The sequence below is a fragment of the Molothrus ater genome, chromosome 3, assembly GCF_012460135.2.
Source record: "Molothrus ater isolate BHLD 08-10-18 breed brown headed cowbird chromosome 3, BPBGC_Mater_1.1, whole genome shotgun sequence".
Lineage (NCBI taxonomy): Eukaryota > Metazoa > Chordata > Aves > Passeriformes > Icteridae > Molothrus > Molothrus ater.
In genome coordinates this window covers 102881980-102901025 of record NC_050480.2, presented here as the reverse complement: position 1 = coordinate 102901025, position 19046 = coordinate 102881980, and the positions used below count along the sequence as shown (strand labels likewise).

The following is a 19046-nucleotide window of genomic DNA, read 5'->3' as shown; positions in this document are numbered from 1 at the left end:
TGTAGAGCTTATGAAGAGCTTATTGCTTGTTTCACTGCAGGAAGAAGTTGTGCCAACAGCAGCCTTATTAGCCAGAGATGTAGTTTCAGCATCTATAATAGCACACTATTGCTGGCAGGGTTAGAAACCTGCACACCTTCTGTGCCTGACCCTTTCTCTTTCAGGTTTCACTGCAGTGCTGTGCTTTCAGAAGCCTATCATTAAGCTGACTGCTTCTGACATCCAGGGCAGGGACCTGGCTTTCCAAACACACAAGGCTTTGTTGGCATATCCAGGGGAAGTTTGTGAGAGAAGTAGAAGTGGATAATTTAAGTAAAAACGCCTGTTTTAAAGACAGAAAATTGTATGTTCTGCCCTAGATTGAATTTTTGAAGTGGATTTTGAATGTAAGAATGTGAAAGGGTTGTGTGTGTGAGTGAAATGCGGCAGGGTCTTCGGTCACACATACTATTGAAAAGTCAGTCTGTCCCTGTACTTGTCAAGGATGAGCTCAAGATGATGATAAGTTTGCTTTAAGTAAATGGCAAGAGTTAAATAAACTTTTAAAGAGTGTATCCAAGTTAACAAAGGTTTGTTACCTCAGAAGTAAAGTAAATTTTCCTGTCTGATAGAAAGGAAAAGGTTCTTTGAAGACCCCTAACCTATTCAGGGTGCACAGCAGTCAGACATAATATTATGTCTTGGATAACCTGCAATTTCTGTGACGAGATGATCTTTCCTACTGGAAATACTGCATTATTCATTACATTTATTTCAATGGCAGCTATTTCCATTGTTTGCATAAATATTTAGAAATAAATCTGACACCATTGTTTTAACCATTTGCTATTTTAGATACAGTTAATCTCTGCAAATGTAGGTTATTTGTACGGTAGATAAAGCAATGAAATACGACCATGTAAATTACTATTCCACTCCTCAGAAAAAAATTAAAGATCATTGTTAAAAACAAGGCAAAGTAACGTTAATTACAATATCATATTAATTCATCTGTGCTGGTTGCTGTGCATAGTAAACTCACATGACAGTCTGTATGAATTCAGTCTGACCTTGAGCTCTTAGAGGAATTTTGTGTGCAACAGCTTAAAAAGAACCAAAATTCTGTTTGTGAGATCTCTGCTAGAAGTCATGGTTATGAGTAGCAGCAATCTTCAGATCAGGCTCTTAATGAGAAGTACCACAAGAAGAAAAAGTGTGACATCAGACCTATGAAATAATGATCAGAGACTATAGTACACTTGGAATGTTCTCTTTTTATTTTAAATATACCTATTACAATATTTTGTTAAGCTTATATAGAGCACTATTATTTACATGATTCAGTGTTTATCCTTTAGGGAGAATTCCAGTGCTCAATAAATAAGAGTCAATGATCTGCTCGTTAACCACCTTGGAATCAGTGTTCTGAAATATTAATTTCACATAAATGGTGAGAGTCTTTGAAATAATTATGGTAACCTGTAGTTTCATTCAGTTGGTATCTTCAGTCTGCAGTTAAATTATGTTGAAAACTCTGAACATATCTATAGGTAATCAGAAGAAAGTTCAACAACAACATCATACTAAAAAATTACCACAAAACATCAGTGGTTGACCTCTACAGTTTCCAGATGCATCTCAGGTGATGGTAGTGTTCAAAGGGAAGAAAAAAACGGTTTTTGGTAGACTCCCTGATATAAAATGTCTAGATCATGGGGCAAAATATACAATCACTAATAAATAAAAAATACACTTTTTACAGGATCTTTCAACATGGCATCTTAGAATGTGCCTGCAGGTAAGAATGGTTTCTATTATTTTTATTAAGATTCAATTTGCCATGGTTACTCTTTCTTACACATGAGTTTATGCATTATATATATATATTATATAAAACACATAATAGTTGTCAGTACAAGGAATATAATTAGCTGGGAACATGAAGAAAGGGTTCCTATGAGATCTCACTCAGTGTTATGGGTGCAAGTTCAAATGTAAAAGAAAGGGACTTTGGTCCTGATCTTGCACTAACACAATAAATGCAGTCCCCACACATTTCTACACACAGAAGTTTCCCTGCTGAGGTTGTCCCAGTCCTGCCTCGACAACCACCCCATTTTCATGTGACCCATCACAGAAACTGAGATTGAATCAGGACAAACAGCTTGTTTTTTCCTCTTAATCCTCATTAATGTATCTCAGAGGTAAAACCCATGGCACATTATTTAGGTAAGTGAATGTCTATGACATTCAGCTATGGCACACAGTTTTGTTTCCTCAACATTCACAAAGACAGCAGGGAAATGCAGCTCGTAACTACCGGGCATTTATCCTAGAAAATGTGACATTGTCATCATTATTGGACTAGAAACTTATGTTTATTGACAGTGTGCCCATTTTTCAACAAAACATCATTGATTTTACTAGCATTACAGTTTGGCAAAGAATAGTTTCTGAATTATCTCTGTTACAGATTTGAATCTCTGGCACATTTAAGACGCTCACCCACCTATTCAAATAATATTTTAAAGCAAAATTAATGTTTGATATAAAATAACAGTTGTGTTGCAAATGTGGAAAAATAGTCTAAGAAAAATAAGTATAAAAGTGATCTCAGGTTTATGAATATGTTTCATATAAACAAGTCCAGGTGAATTATCTGTGTTAGAAATGGCCCTTCATAGGCTGTGTCACAACAGAACATCACATTTTTCACAGTTTACAATAACACAGTTAGATTCACAATGTAATGACACCTTATATCAGAAAAATAGTATTTTACAAACTATACATTTGGCATCTATTTTTAGATTTTTTTTCTGTTTCTTTTTTCAGTTCCTTTTTTATTTTTTCCTTTTTTTAAATTTTCTTACAAAATAGTGCAAAATTACAGTGCGTTAATAGAAGATTTTGTAAATCCTAATAAAAAGTCAATATACTTAACTGTGTTGTTCATTCACTGGAAACAGTTTGGCACATTAGAATTTTGTATAGATGGAAAAGTTTCTCACTTCTTTTCAGCGTGTCCATGGATTCTTTAAAACATTAAATTACACCAAGGGAGTTAACTTTCCAAACTTTTTAATCTCAGCTCTTATTTGTGTTACAAAGCAGCAAAGAAAATGTAGGTTTTGTAATTAATTTATTTGCCAAACAGCATATATCAGGCTGGCTTTTCTTATGATGTTATAAAGAAATGGATTGATGGGAACATTTTCTGTCTGGTGACTGCTAAAGTGCTTATTTATAGTTTCAAGGTTCTGTAGGAAATTTGTCCCAACTTTATATATATGTGTTGGTTTACCATATATCTTTCAAATTTTGCTATCAAACATGTTTCTATATCTGGATCCAACTAGGCTATATCAAGCCAGGGGGATAAAGTTTCATCAAATCCTCTTTTCCACTGGACTAATTCATAATAAAGAATAACAAACAGTTGCTTTTGCTGCCAACTTGCAATGATTAAATTATTTTCCTGCTAATTAATTACTTAAGAATGTTAATGAGGAGTTCCCCCAAGTATCAATAATTCATTTGCACAGACTGGCACCACACCTCAAAAAAATGAAAATTCTCTTATTACTTGGAACAGCAAAGTCTTCTGCATTCTCATAGGCAGGCAGGGTATAGGCTACAGGAGTGAGAGTGTCTTAAACCCCTCTGTGAGTGTGCCATGAAGAGGGTGTCAGATGAGTCTCAGCTCTGTTCTTTGCCTTCCCTGGCTGAAAGCAGCAATGCAAAACCTGCGACCACAGAACCACCTGCTAGAGGCTGCCAAACAGTGACCTGTACCAAGCAACTCCTAATTCAGGCTGTTAACCTGGGGGTCAGAGGCTCTCTGCCACGTGAGCAAACCTCTGAGATACTCATTGCACAGAGACTATTGCTTTCAGTCAGTTGGTGACACTAAAGATTGCCAATTAATTACATTTGCGATGGAGTAATGAAGTGACTTCCTCCAGTACGAAAACTGCTGGATGATGTCTCTAGGCCAAGTTATTTCTCACAAGTTGATGATTTTATCATCTGTATCACCCTCTAGCAATAGTGCCATGAATTAAAATTGCCACTGCATAGTTTATTTAATCAATTTATTGGTATTTCTGTACCTTTTATGAGCATCTCTAACCAGTATACTTTTTACATTGATTCTCTGAATGTAGAATTGTCCATAGCACTAACTGCACATTCAAAAATCAGAAGGGAAATTTCAATGAACAAGACAGGGTTTTCTACCCAAGCCATTCATCCTTGGCTCAATCCTTTGTTACTAGCATAGGAATCTCCCAAATCACCTGCTAACTCTGGTAGAAGATTTGCCCAAGGAAGAAGCAAAAGATAAAGGTGAAATAACTATCTTGCATGAATCATATTGATTGATTTTTAACATTTTCAAATCACTTTTATTAAAAACAAACAAAAAAGCTATAACAGAACTGTCAGCCAAAATTAATGAAAAAGCCCACCAGCTGGTAGGTGAGTATGCAAATACTTCCCCTGGACTCTGTTCTCAATAACACACTAGTTTTGACCAAGGAAACACTTGAGTACTTGTTTAATTTTCACTGCTAGGTTTAAATAGGTCAGAAGCTTCCTTGTCAGCCTACACAGAGACACCTCTTGTTCCCACTTTGCACACACAGTGATTACTCACAGTCTCACCTAGAATGAACCAAATACTTTCCTCAGAGGAAAATCAGCTGTGGCTGAGACTGACTCTCTGTAGGGCACAGTGAGTCCAGATTTCAGGACATGACCAGGTTTTATGCTTTCATCCTTGGACAGGCCTTGAAATACTATCTCAGCATCCTCAGCCTCTCTGGCTTCCTCATGTCACATGGAAGTTCAGTGACCCTGCATAGCATGGGCAGGCTGTAAGCTGAGGTGCTGTGCTCAGGGGATGGCCTGAGGTGGTGGAGGAGCAGAAGAGCTGGGCCAAGATTTATTGGTTAGACACCAAATCAGAATGAATCCAGGGCTTTCAGTGCAGACTATTCAGTACTCAGCCAATCTTTACTCTCTATGTACATGATGCAGAAGAGGCTGCACAAATTGGTTGCTGATGTCTATAAATTCCACTCTTTGGCACAATTCCTAAAGGCAATGAAAACATTCTCTGGAGCCCCAGTGCATTAAAGCATTTAAGATGCTCTTAAAATTAAGGACACACTTAAGTCTCATTGTCATCTGCATACTCTTAATGCCTTTTTGTATCGTGTCCAGAAGGTGTTGCTTCATGAAGACTTATAAATCAAATAAGAAAATAAGAATAAAGATCCTTGAATCTAGATAAGAAATAGAATTATCTTACTGACAAACCTTTCTCTTCTCCTGAATGTTATTCTGCATCTAATAAAAAAGATAATACAAGGCTAACAGGAGTCCCATTCTTGAATAAAAAGGAGCAGTTATTCGTTACTTAACTGCTTGTTTAGAGATGGGAGAAAATTATGTGGTTTTTTTAAAGCCTATTTTGAGAAAAAAAAAGGTGAGTGTCCAGAGAGAGCAAGTAGTTCTTTATTGTGTTCAGTAGTGTCCATTTCCCATGTCTTGCTCAGCCTGCATGAACTATACAAAGCCCCACATTGATGCTCTCTCAGTCCAACTTTCATTTTTTTTGATCTGTTTCTTAAAAGACAAATATGTTGCTGGATGTCTCACACTTTCAGTGGGCTTCACTCAGGCTGCTGCTCACTGTGGTATAGACATATGGAATGAGGCATTCAAAGAAAGTGGCAACAGGATTCCCTAAGGAATGGGGATCTCATGCTAAGCAAGATCTGCTGTGGACATTGTCTATGAAATTAAAGGAAAACTGCTTTAGAAGGATCTGCTGCCAGTTTTGTCTTATACCTGTCCACATTCAGTTGGGTAGCAATGCATGTGCCGTTAATATTTTATCTGGTTGGGTCTTATTTTCCACACTGAGAAAAGCAGTAATGTTGATAGCTCAGTGCATGACAGAGAGCCTAAAATCATCCAAAGTAAAACAAAGGATGGTGATTACCCTCTGTCTTCATGGACTGCTTAGTTAACTTGGGACGAGTGCAACTCAAGATTGCTGTGGGCTAGCAAACAAAAGAAACTGAATGTCTGAAAGAAATTTCTTGAAAAAACAATTAGGACTGGTGTGATTTCCCAACTTCTAGTTCACTTTTTTTAGGTAATTATCTTCTTTTGCCAGTGGTACCAAAGCACAATACCTGTTTTGTCTAGTCCCTTCCACAGTTGCTTAAGTTTGCTCATTTTCTTTCACAGTGATTTGTTATTTGAGTGTCTATGGTTGCTGCCCATGTAGAGTAGATCACAAAAGAAGCACAGACCTCACAAAGCTGAATATCAGGTACAGAATGGAAGCAGCCTTAGGTGAGTTAAGTGTCTAGGTCTAGGTAGGCAGCCTTCATGCATGCATTGAGCACAGATGTTTTGTATCCATTGCTTCACATCATTTACTACATAGGCTGAACATACCCAAAATTGCTTCATCTTCTGTCAACAAAGATATTTCAATCCATAACTGCTTAAGGTCTGATACTTGCAGATCACCTTAAAATCTTCATTAAAAATTAGCTCAATTTTGTTCCAGCGCTTACTCTTCAAGAATGCCAGTGAGGCATTAGGGTCATGTACGTTTTTAGGACTTGGTAGTGATTCTTATGCACAATTCTGAATTAGATTTCTCTCCTGTTTTATTAATCTTTGAAGCAATTTTAGCAATGTTTCCTGAATGAAGTATATACAAGCCTTGTGTGGAGCTTTTCTTCTTGTGAAGAGAACAACACTCTTCACTCCTTCCAGTTCCATCAAAAGACTTTTCCATTTCTTAAAATTCAGCCTAAGATTAGCCATGCTGGCTGGATCTTGTGCTTACAGAAGTAAAGACATTACTTACAGGATTAAAATTCAGAGTATATTTCAAAACTTTCCTGTGTATACACTGACCAATATTTCACAATTTATATATTTTATATATTCTTGCTTGTTATTACTATAAGGACTTAGCTGAACTTGCTGCCAAGGAACCAGTCTGAATCCACCTAAGGCCTTCTAACACATAGAACAGCTCTCACAATCTGAAGTGAGGAATGGTTGTACACATTCACCCTTCACTGAGGTCAATTCCCAGCACTGAGGGAATCAGGTTATTGAGCCAAACCAGTGGTATGTTCAGTCACTGAGAATTTCACAGTCCTCCTGAAAACAAAATGTTATGATGTCCTGTAGGACAGACTATAGGCTAAAGAAACTTGCCTCAAAATCATAAGATACTACTTATATTACATGCACATCAGAAGTTTGTTTTTAGAAGACTCAGTTTCCTTGTATTGCATTAATATTCAAGGTAAGCTTATCTTGCTGCATACTAGAATGCTGGTGAGTTTAGGTGAGTCACAGTATACTGAAAGCTAGCTGGATCAGAATACAGCTTTTGAAACCACAGGCAGAGCAGAAGTAATTCTATAATTTTTCCATGGGGTTTTGAGTCCTATAAATTTAACTAATTACTCTTACAGCCTTTTGTGTTTCTATTCCAGCCTGTAATAAGTCCCACTGTCTTTTGCTAAATATTTATAATTTATCTCTCATTTCCTTACTGCAGCAACTTTTTTGTCTGCAAATTTAGTCTCAGTTTCTCGATTAACTACTTTGCTTGATCAGGGTCTTATTCATCTCACAAGCAGAAGTCTTTCCAGTTTAACTTTTTTCTTTTTTTTCCTGTAGCAGGTGTGATTTGCAGCACTGACCTGAAAATCCTAGCTGATTTGCCTTCATTTGATACTAAAGCATACCTATACATTTATGTCATTAAACCAAACTTGTACATATGAATATATATAGCAATCAGAAATTTGTCTTAGCTGATAGAAAGTAGTAAAATCAAATTATACATGTTTGAAGCAGACATCTTAAAATTATGACAATCATCAAAATTTCGGTTTTGCTATTAGAGCAAATTTGATACTTAAAAACCTACTTATATTATCAACTATTGATAGCAGTTTTTGCTCTGAAGATTTCATTTTTAATACCTCTCATACACAATATTTTCAACCCCCCAAATTTATTAGCTTAGTAAGTTGAAAGTTTATATAGCCTCATAGCTTATTTGCTGAATTTCAGCAAATTTCTCTCAGAAAATTGACTGCTTAGTAATTTTTCCCCGCGCTTATGTGTCATAACATCAAGTTGTCCAGCTACAGTTAAAATTCAACAGATCTTTACAGAATTGGGGGAAAATTCAATATTATTCAAGAAATTATATGAGAGAGCTCTCTAAAATTTCTCAGCAAACTGCTCCTAAAATCCATAATTACCAGCTGAATTCAGTGCATAAGGCTGATGTAATCAAACACCTTTTTTAAAAAATCTGTTTATCTCAGTGTAACACTATGTAAAGCTCTGGTTCAAGTTAAAAATACTTGAGACATATTGAAGGCCAAGGTTTTGCTGCATTTGAATACACTCAAAAATTTGATGAATCTGGGTTTTGGTCACCAGGATTGGTCATTTTCTCTAAATATGACTTCTCTTTTCTTCAGAGGGTAAGAAGAGATATTCCTAAAGCAACATAATGGGTCCATTTGTTAGGAAACCTTTTTAGAAACAAAGACTATCCACTATTCTAATACATTTAAAAAACTATAGTTGTAGGTTCATTACCCTTAAAAAGGGGGCAATTTGTCACACTTCCATAATGTTAGGTAATGTACTCTACTGTGCTCTTAAATGCAAGATGGACATAGAAACTTTACTGTCTTTTGAACTGTTACACACATTTCTGTCTGGAACCACAAATTATGCTCTTAAAATTTTCTCTGACATTTAAAAATTGTTTCCTCATTTTCCAAATAGGTTAAACAACAAAGATAATGTTAAAAATAAAAAAAAAGTTAAAAATTACTGCTTCAAGTGAAAGACTGGGACTTGTTTCACAGAAAATGTGGAAAATCTTGTTTTAAATTTATAATAAGCAATCAAATACTCTTCAGTGCACATAATTAGTATATCTATTATAATTTGAAACTGAGTACTGATGACTGCTTCTGCTGATCTTTTAAAATTTCTTACAAAATATAAATAGGATAGCCAAAAAAGAATAACTGATAAACCATGATGTGAGATTCTCTTTTCCTTCCTTTTTTTCTCTTTTCTTTTCCTCTCCACTTGGACTGAAGTCCTTTCTGGCTTCTTCAAAAAAATGCACACACACACCCACACACACCCACACACACCCCCCACAAATTAATTCCAAAACCATTTTTCTAAATTTCCAATGGACTTGTATTCCTGGTGTCTTTTCACGTGATCACAAGCAAGACATGCATGTGATTCCCAGAACCTAGGAAGATGCACTGAAAAATCCTTCTTCCAGTTGAAGTAACTAAGATACATCTTATTATTTTTGTCAAGCATCAGAAGATATTCTGCTAGCTCTCTGGGGGAGAGAAAATCTTCCACATGTATGAAAGAGTCTGCTGGAATGTAATTCTCATAATTTTCTCTGGAAGGGCCCAGTACAACTGGTACTGATCCAGCCAGAAGAGCATTGTAGAGTTTCTCAGTAATGTAATCTTTGTGGATTGAATTTTCAAAGGAAAGGTAGAATTTGCACGTGGAGATAGTTGGAATCAAGTTTTTGTCATTGACGTAGTCTCCGAAGGCTTGTCCGTAGGTGTGGATTTCAATGTATTTGCTGAGCTCGTTGTAATACTTCACTCGAGCGTGCTCAGGGTTCCAGTTACTCACAACCCAACAGACCAAGTTTTCCTTACTTGGTACTTCAAATGTGAAGGAACTGGTGCCAACCATCATGAAGCCATAAGGCACCTGGATATCTGAGTCACGTCGGTAAGTCAGGGTCAGGTTAAAAAGGTGTTCGATGCCACTCTTTTGTGGAGTATGAGTTGGAGACTCCAAGTTCATCCAAATCCACTTCTGGAACGGTGGCCTGGCTTGCTGAGGTAAATTGGCCAGATCCCAGCTAATGTCTCTGTGATGAATGAGGACAGCGTGGGATCTGTTGTAGAGCGAGCGGTCAATAGTCAGATGGCACCCGGGGATGTTGAACATCGTTTGGCAGGACGTTAGATCGAACGTCTGACCAAATGGCCAAACCCAGATCAAGACAGTAGTTTCATTGAGATTATCAGTTTTGGAAGAAAAGAAGTTCTTCATTTTCAACACTGAACTGGCTGATTCTATAGGACCAGAAATCCAGCTATTTGTTGGTTTGATATAAATTAATATAAATGCCATGAAACAACCAAGGATAATGAAGATAATAAAAAATGGACGGAAAATTCCTTTAGATGTCGATGTCATAATTTGCTCTGAGAAAAAAAGAGGAAGAGAGAGAAAATAATATCCATATTAAATTACATATATATGTCTTGTTTAAATAATCACACATCACAATAGGTAGAACTTCAATAACAATGAACTGCAACCTCAGAAATTTCTTTTGAATGGAGAGGGCATGGTCTCTTGCACTCTGTGACAAAGTGACAATATTTCTCTTCTTCACATTAAAAGCTCACTGACAAAAGGAAGATTTTAATATGTCTCATACTTGGTGAATCAGTACATATTGAGAAACTTTTTTGCTCAGAACCTAGGCCAAGCATTTGAAACACAGAAGACAGAAAAAATTACCCTTTAATTCTATCCCTGCGTCTGTGTAAAGGACAACATGCTGCAGATTTGTTGTATTTGTATTTTTTGTGAATGTGGAGGACATAGGGTTAGAGGATTGAGAAAGGAAGGGACTAGAACTTTAATTGTTTAATCAATAAGACTTTTATTAGAAAACTAGTTCATGTCTGATGGCTACATAGGGATGAACATTCATGCCTTCTCCAGGGAACTCCTAAAATACCTAGGGGAGGAAGCACTAATAGAGAGTTTCCTTATGCAGCCACATATCTCACATATTTCCCACATAAAACAATAAAGAGAAATTAATATAAAATATGTTGTTGTATATTTCATTATGTTTTTACGTGTTAAAAATGAGGAAAAGTAAAGATATGCTGCATCATTTTGAGGTATCCTTTTTTTCCCATGGGGAGATAGGGCTGAGAAGTTCATATAGCCTCCTATAGTCTCCTATGTCCTCGCTCTACTTGTTTCCTCCTGAGAGAAGTGATTAATCTCTTTCCAGAACTACTCTACCATATGGTTCTTGCAAAACCTAACAACCCTAGTTAGGGGTTGTTAATTGCTAACCTTTGATCCTGAATGTAGCCCTAGAACTCACAGATGTTCTAAAACTAAGAAAAGTCAACCATGCAGCACCATGGCACACAAGGGAAAAGGAGTGGAAGTCTGTTACCAGGAAAAAGTACTCTGAACATACTGGCACACTGTAAATTCTACAATGTGTTACAATTACTGTAAATGTTGTCTGACTTTCCTTTTTTGCACATCTTTCAATTTGTTGCGTTTTGTTTCCTTGGCTAGATAGTGCCACAAAAAAAATTTATAAAAAAACCCACCCCTATAGATAGGAAAATATATAATATTATATAGATGTGTATATATATATATATATATATATATATATATATATATATATATATACAATCAAAGTCAAAGAAAGCAGAAAGTGAACTTCAGGCCTTTAAAACCACTTCCATAGCTCATCTCTTCCTACTATGAAATAAATCATTAAATTCAGAATGAAGACATGGTAGAACGTGATTCAGATGTCCACAAATAGCACATAACTTTGCAGCCTTTGTGAGTGTAAAAACTGATGTGTAGTGAGTGTAGCACTACAGTTACAACAGAAATGTTTTCACATTCATTGTTGAGGAAAGGAAGAAGGAGGGAACATCCCTTAACTTAGCTTTACTCTAACACTGTCTCTTGAAGGAAAGGGAATTTGTCACAATATCTCCTGGTTTTGGGTATATGGATGTTTTTAATTCTGGTTTTAGTTATAGTGGTGGATTAACCTTGTCAGGCTGTCAGACCCACCCAGACACTCTCTCACTATCTCTCCTCAACAAAATATGGGAAGAAAATAAGATGAAAGTCTCATAGGTTGAAGTAAGGACAGGAAGGTCACTTATAAGTTACTTTCATAAGCTAAACAGGCTCATCTTGGGGCAAAATAATGTAATTGTCATTTAAAATAGATTTATATAGTGAGAAACAAAGACAAATACTAAAAAAAATTTCCCCCCTTTTATTCCCAGACTCAGCTTCCTCCTTCATTCTCAACTCCTATACCTCCTACCCACTCCTGAGCAGTGCAGAGGGATAGGAATGCAGGTTTGTGATCAGTCCACAACTATTCTTCTTAGCTGCTCCTTCCTCCTTATACATTTCCCTTCCTCCAAAATGAGTCCTTCCTATGGGATGCAATTCCTTCAGGGAAAAAAACTTAGCTCCTGAGTGGGCTGTCCATGGGATGCTTCAGGATACATCCTCCTGTGAGGTCCTCCCCAGGCCACCATGGGCTGCAGGGGAATCTTTGCTCCAGTGCTCAGAGTATGTCCCCCTATCCTTCTTCTCTGACCTTGGTGCTCACAAAGCTGTTTCTCACTTTTTCCCCCTAATTTTCCATTACTCGTGCCTTTTGAATACACTTTCCCAGAGGTGCCAGCACCTTGGCTGCAGGGTTTAGCCATGCCCTGCAGTGGGTGTGTTGGGATATGCTGGAATTGGCATGGGGTGGCCCTGGCTGCTCTTTGGAGAGGCTGTCCAGTTGTGCCTGGGCACAAACACCTCCTACAATTATATAAAATATATGGAATGCTGAGTCTGGTGCTTTTGTCTAGGCCCTTTTACTGAAGGACATAGTTTAGCAGGCCCCCTCTGATTTCAGCAAAATGATCCTGAGGGGAGTAAAGGAGGGGAACGGTGTGTCCATGGCTTTTCCACTTATCCACATCAGTTTAAATCCCTCTGAAAGAAAAATGAGGCTTTACAGCAACATTACATTGGCTTTTTTTTAGCCTGTGTTGATTATTTCTTGAAATTATGTCTAGAAGGAAGGATATGTCCTATGAGAGCCTAAGACTGCTTCCCTGCCTTACTACAGAGAAAGTAAGAATTGGACCTCTAAGGAAGAAGGGATTTAGGTTGAACAGCTCTAGGAGATGCAGCTGAAAAAAAAAATCAAGAGGCTGAGCTGATATTCATGTAAAGCTGTTCTTTGTTTCTGTGCTTTTGAAAGTGATACACAGCACAGGTATAACTGTATCACTGAACAGAGAGTGTCAGCTGAGTTTGAACAATAGATTGGGACACGTTTATTCACAGGAGCTGATAATTTTCTAGGGATTAAAAAGGATGATGAAAAATCAGAAAAGGATTTTAACATTGTGCCTTGTAACATAGTCACCCTCCAGTTATAAGCCTTTTGACTCAAGTCTCTGACAAGGATTATTTTACACTAAGCTCTTCTGCTAACTACTAACAAACCCCTGCATCATCACATGACAATTCTTACTGCATAGGAAATGACCAGATATTATATCTTCTGTCCTCTGCCTGAAATTCTAGTTTGTCCAGACTCTTGCATTTGTATAGAAGCTTTTGAAGTGTAGAGCCAATGTGAGGATAATCACTTGTGGTTTGTGCTACCCCAAGTACCAATATTAACATCTGACCATGTTAAACAGATGAGTTTGCCAATTTTTGTCTCTACTGGGTTTATTTCCTCTCCTGGTTTTGCTGGCCTGTGAAGGCATGTCCCCCTTCTGATGGGAGCATGGTTTTTAGTTTTTGCCTTTTACCAAAACACAAACCTACATCCAGGCTCTATAGCCCTTTATAGTCCTGCATCCTTTGGATTCAGAGAACCAGCCATTCATTGTGCAGTCTCACAGATCCATTAGGTGTATTGGCATCACTGTCATGCTTTGCTCTGAAACTACTGCTAATGGGATGGTGGAAAAAGGTTCTAATAGCAGGACCCTTTAAAAAATTGAATGAGAGTCTTGCAAGGAAGCAGAGGAACTGAGCAGACTCCTAAAAATACCACTTAACCATACCCAGAGGAGCTGGACAGGGTTTTTTCATGGAATTCTATTTTTGTATTCCATTTTGTGGAATACAGTAATAACTATTAAGATGTATATTGGGAATAGTGGTGATTTTTCGTCATGAAGTACTAACAGAATCAATAATTTCGGTGCTTCCCAAGGCAGATTGAGGGACCCATGGAATGGACCAGCAAACTCTGCTTTCATGGCTTTTGGGATTTAGTCCTGGGCACAGTCAGGCAGCAGTAAGCGCAGTGAAGGCATGTGTTAGGCACTTGTTGACACATATTATTTGCATAGCATCCTAAAATGGTCTGGGTTAGAAGAGATATTTTGAGAATTAGCTTAGTGTGTACTACTAGGACATAAAGGTTATGGTGCACTAGAATTCATAGACCATTTTTTCCATAATAATCTCCAAAATGAGGATTCTTTTTTATATTTATTTATGTCCTTCTTTTTTGTGCCCAAGATAACCATTAACATCTGACTGTAATTCTCACTATAAAGGTGACACTAAGGAGACATTTATTGCAAGCCATCTATGCAAGTCACCTTAGTTCACCCTTCCCCTTTCATGGCTTTTCTTCCACCCCAGAATGACAAATTTCCTTTCTGTGGATTCCCTCCCCCATGCATGTCGAGTCTGAAAGGAGAACTTTGTCAAAGAGATGTGTTTACTGAGATTTTTGCCAGCTGGAAGAATTCTGTACTTTTGATAGTTTTGTTATAAAGTACATTTCAGAGTGTTGTGGAGTAGCAAGTATTTTCTAGGTGCTTTTTTTCCCAAGTTGAAAGTATAGTATTTTATCAGTACAAGACTGTTTTTCTCAGTACAAAACTTAGCAAGGCTTCTTTTTAAGTGCAAATCTTGGCATTCCATCAGGGAGCAACTGCATTTAGCAGCAACAGAAACAGGGAGATAGTAATGGGGTATCAGCCCTGTTAACCCCAAGTTTACCAGGCAAGGCTTGCAAAAAAATGTCTGGTTTTGAATGCATTATGTTTATTAAGAAATAAAATTGAATTTTATGGAACTCTATTATCATATTTTCCGTGCAACTGGGACTTCTCAGTCATTCCAGAAGGGACAGATATGTTTTGGGGTTTTTTTTCTGATTATGCAATACTGCAGTGGGGAGAAAATATGAACTTTCTTGTCAATAATATTGATGCCTTTTTCTCTGGCATTTTTTGCACCGATTTCTTCAGTTTCTCAAGGTTTTGGCAGTAGCCCAAAATATATCATTACTTGCAGAGGTATAACTTTCATTACTAGTCTAGTATTGAGCTTTTCCAAAGGGAAAGGATAGTATTTTAAAATGAAAATGAAGCCAAGAGTCTTAAAAGCATGGACACTGAATCATGAAAAAAAAAATCACAATACTTTTCACACCTTAGAATTCTTAAGTGTTTGGGGCTAACACTTGTCTTCACCACCAGCTGGTCTCAGGATTCCTCAGGTAGAAATACTTAACCTCAAGATCCTCAAGGATCACTCCTGGCATCAGAGTGGGTGAAGAGCAGAAGGACTTTGAGGATAACAGAGGTGCCAGAGGTAGCTCCCTCTAGAAGCAGAAATCTAGGTAGATACTTCAGGGCCATAAAAGGACAGCTGAATGCAGTGAGAACTGATAGAAATCACAAGCAAACAATTGTTATTGTTAGAAAGAAAGCTCATCTGAGATCGCTTTCCCTGTCCTCTGGCATATTTTACCACCCTTGGCCAGGGCATATTTGCATTTATGATAAAAGCTGGATTTTCTCAAAGCACACTTCCAATTAGCTAGAGCTTTTTCACCTGCAGTATTGAAGAAAACCTGATTGCCTCAGGATAGCCAGTGTGTAACTTCTTATCTCCAAGTCACTGCTGTATGCACATGCCCCCGGGGGCTTTTGCTTTAGCTCTCTGAAACTGAGGAGTGCTCCTTTTATTGGAATTAACTCACTGCTCCCAGTTAAGCTTCCTCTGTTGCAACTGGAACAGCGGATTTTTTCTCCCCCAACATCCAAACACAGGCTTGTTTCCACACATTTCCATGCCTGTCCACAGATTTCTGAAAACAGCCCAGCATGAAAAGGCTCAACAGAGCTGCACAGAGTTAAAAGGCTGAAAACAGAATGAGCTGCTGATCTCAGACTGCATATTTTTATTCTACTGTTTACAACATTCTTTTTCTTCCCCTCTCCACCTCCTTTGTTTTCGAGTTATTTGTTAATTCCACAGATTCCAATTTTGTGTGTTTGCACTCTGAGAGCAGTATAGAATCATTTCATTCAGTGGTGGTAAATTTTACTTCGAACAGTTTAAAAAAAAAATTACCTAAAAGCACCCCGAGGACAGGTAGCCATTAAGATAGATTGCTTCGGAATGGTGCAGAACTTATCACTGGAGACTGGCAAGAACAAGGTTAGACAAGCACCACTAAGCAATGAGAGACCAAATTGTGCCCCCAGGTCCTAGGGCTGGGCTACAATGACCTCACTTGGTTCATTCCAGCCTTGTGCTCCTGGCAGTAAACACAGATTCTTATAAAATGAACCTAATAAGAGTACAAACTGGCAGTCAAAAACTGCAAAGAATTGCAGAATAAATGAATAAAATCATCCCCCATCCTCAAAGTTGTCTTGCAAACTATGAAGCAGCCACATGGCACAGAGTGAAAATGTGAAGAAAAGCAAAATGTTATGTGGACAACAGCAATTACAAAGTCCCTATTTTTAAAGGCTAAACCTAAATCTTCCTGTCAATTTCTAGATGGGGTACAGCTGCTTTTTTTTGTGAATGTCTGAATCCTGACCCCCTTGCTGAAGAAAATCCTATTCTCGGCTTCCTTCTCCAAATTGCTGTGCAAGGCACAGCATCCTGCTATGGCTCAGCAGCCCCCAGCCTTCCCCCTGATTGTCATCTATCCTCTCCTTCTCTCCATGGCAGTCACACACTGTCACTCTCCAGCTGCTTATGCAACAGCTCAGTGGTTTCTTACTGTGATCCAGTGTACAGCAAAAGACATTAGCCAGGGACACAGACTCTCTCAGAACAGCAGGGGAAAATGGCTAAAGCACTGCTGTCCATACCAGAGTGACTTTATGTCCACCAACACTACCACATATAAAAGAAAAAAAATACAGAAAAAAAAAAAAAGAAAAAAAAATCCTATCAGCAAGAAACTTTTCCAGACAATCCAGAGTTGGTGTCAGGACACTCCACATGGCAGCAGCGTTGCTTTCTAATCATGAGCTTATGAGTTGTTCTCAGAGGGTACAGGAGGTACCCTTTCCTTCCCTTGGCACAACTGGAAAATAAATGACATGCAAAGTGATCAGAACCTCAGCAGCATTGCCAGCCTTGGTAGCATGCAGACAGAACCTTTTTTACCTTAACTTCCACGTTTGCTTGTCCACATCACAGCTAGTTAATGACCAACAGCAATCTGTGAAAGGGGTGATGGCTTTCCATTCTGTGCTAGGTGTAGAAAATGGAGTTCTTCACCACTGTAGCTTAGCAGCAAATTTTATCTGCCTTGCTAGAAAAGAGCTTTTTATCTTTCTGAATATAAAGCTCATCCTAGTTATGCAGCACAAGCCAGTCCCTGCCTCTTTCAAAAGCCCTGAAAAGGCTCTGCACAAAATGAAGCTGATCAAAGAAAAGTGCTCCAAAAGCAAGTGGTCTCTTCCTCCCCTCTTTCCATGTGGTTTGGGAACAGCAAACTGCTGTTCTCTCTGATTCTGCCAGAATTGCAGAAAGAGCTCTTCAGCAGCTTTGTGACTGGCTTGTAAAACTGGAGCCGGCCAGCTGAAATATGAATAACATACCTGCACAAACTGTGTGCTTGTGATGGCCACCTGCCCACCAGAAAGCCCTGGTTAACTCACAGTGCCTGTGAAAATGATGTGAGCAAAGCCAAACAGAGAGAGAGCATCAAGTGGCAGGAGAAGAACCGTAGGCATTCCTGTGCACATAAGTTAAACTCCCCATCAAACAATCACGGTTGCTTCTGACTGATTTCCTAATATGCAGTTCCCCTGTATAGTGGAAAAACACCTCTTCCTGTGAAGAAGATAAATCAGAATCAGGAAAAAACAGAGGATGCCTACTTATAATATTGAACACTTACTCTGGGGTATATTAGTTCTGTGGCAAAGCAAGGCTTTTGGAGCTCTGAGCACCAGCTGTTTGTGTAGATATGATTAGAGGCTAGGTGCAGTAAGTACACCACCCTATCTTGCTGCAGAAGCAAGCTCAAAAAATTTAATTGAGGTTTAATGCTGCCTTTTGTGCAGATAAACCTGCATAGATCTGAGGATTTTGCCACTGACAACACAACTTTTGAGACAGCTCTGTAGCCAGGGAAGGAAACCTGAGAGGCCTTTAAGAAATACCATAAATTCCCCATAATCTGATCTCTGCTTAACATTTCACTTCTCTGCTTGCCTAGCACCTTTTCCTTAAGAGACTTGTTATATCTTTAGGTTTGGGATCTGTACTGATAGAACTGTTTTTTTTAGGATGCAGGTCAATATTGTTGCTTTAATTTGAAAAATCTTCTGTGCTGTGGATCCTAGTTGCCAGTGAGACAACAACTGCCCTAGAGAGAAAAAAAAGCTACTGGACTGCTGAAATCCATTGCAATCTGCTCTGTGGCCGAATTGGAGAATGCCATTTACTACTATGTTAACAGATAATAGAGGTGATAATTTATAGGCTTACTTTTTAAAATATGTCCATCCATACTCTTTGCAAATGAGACTTTTTCCCCTCACAGAATGGAAGGATGGGCATTTGTTTTAAAAATACAATCAACAGAACTGGGTTTCTGGACTATTCTGAGCTAAGAAGTAACTAAGTGTTCGTCAAGAGGATTCAGGATAGCCAAGAGTCCTCAGCCAGGTGCTGCTAGTTGTCTAGATGCCTTGAGCAGAACTCCTCACTAAGCCAGCTTTCCTAAAAGCCCATCAGTGACTCAAAACTTCAGGTTAGATTCTGTGCACAGAGAATACAAATCCTTCATATTGTAATATACTGAGTGCCAAACAACAGAGGCTTATTTTCCATCTGGGAAAAGTGCA

At 38.2% G+C, this 19046-nt stretch overlaps 1 protein-coding gene across 14 annotated transcripts in view; it reads right to left on the bottom strand.

Annotated features, from left to right (window-relative positions):
- Positions 1–1233: 1233 nt before the first annotated feature.
- The window catches only part of FUT9 (fucosyltransferase 9), a 105364-nt gene continuing 87551 nt past the window's right edge, over positions 1234–19046 (bottom strand). For 12 of the 14 annotated variants that reach the window (XM_036379997.1, XM_054514262.1, XM_036379994.2 and 9 more), the window contains one exon: positions 1234–10313. In XM_036379997.1, the coding sequence (XP_036235890.1) occupies positions 9226–10305 (1080 nt within the window). In that variant the 5' untranslated portion in view covers positions 10306–10313 and the 3' untranslated portion in view covers positions 1234–9225. Of the gene's footprint in view, positions 10314–15372; positions 15441–17355; positions 17439–19046 lie in introns of those variants that run through there. The other 2 variants (XM_036379996.1, XM_036379998.1) reach the window with 2 other exon arrangements.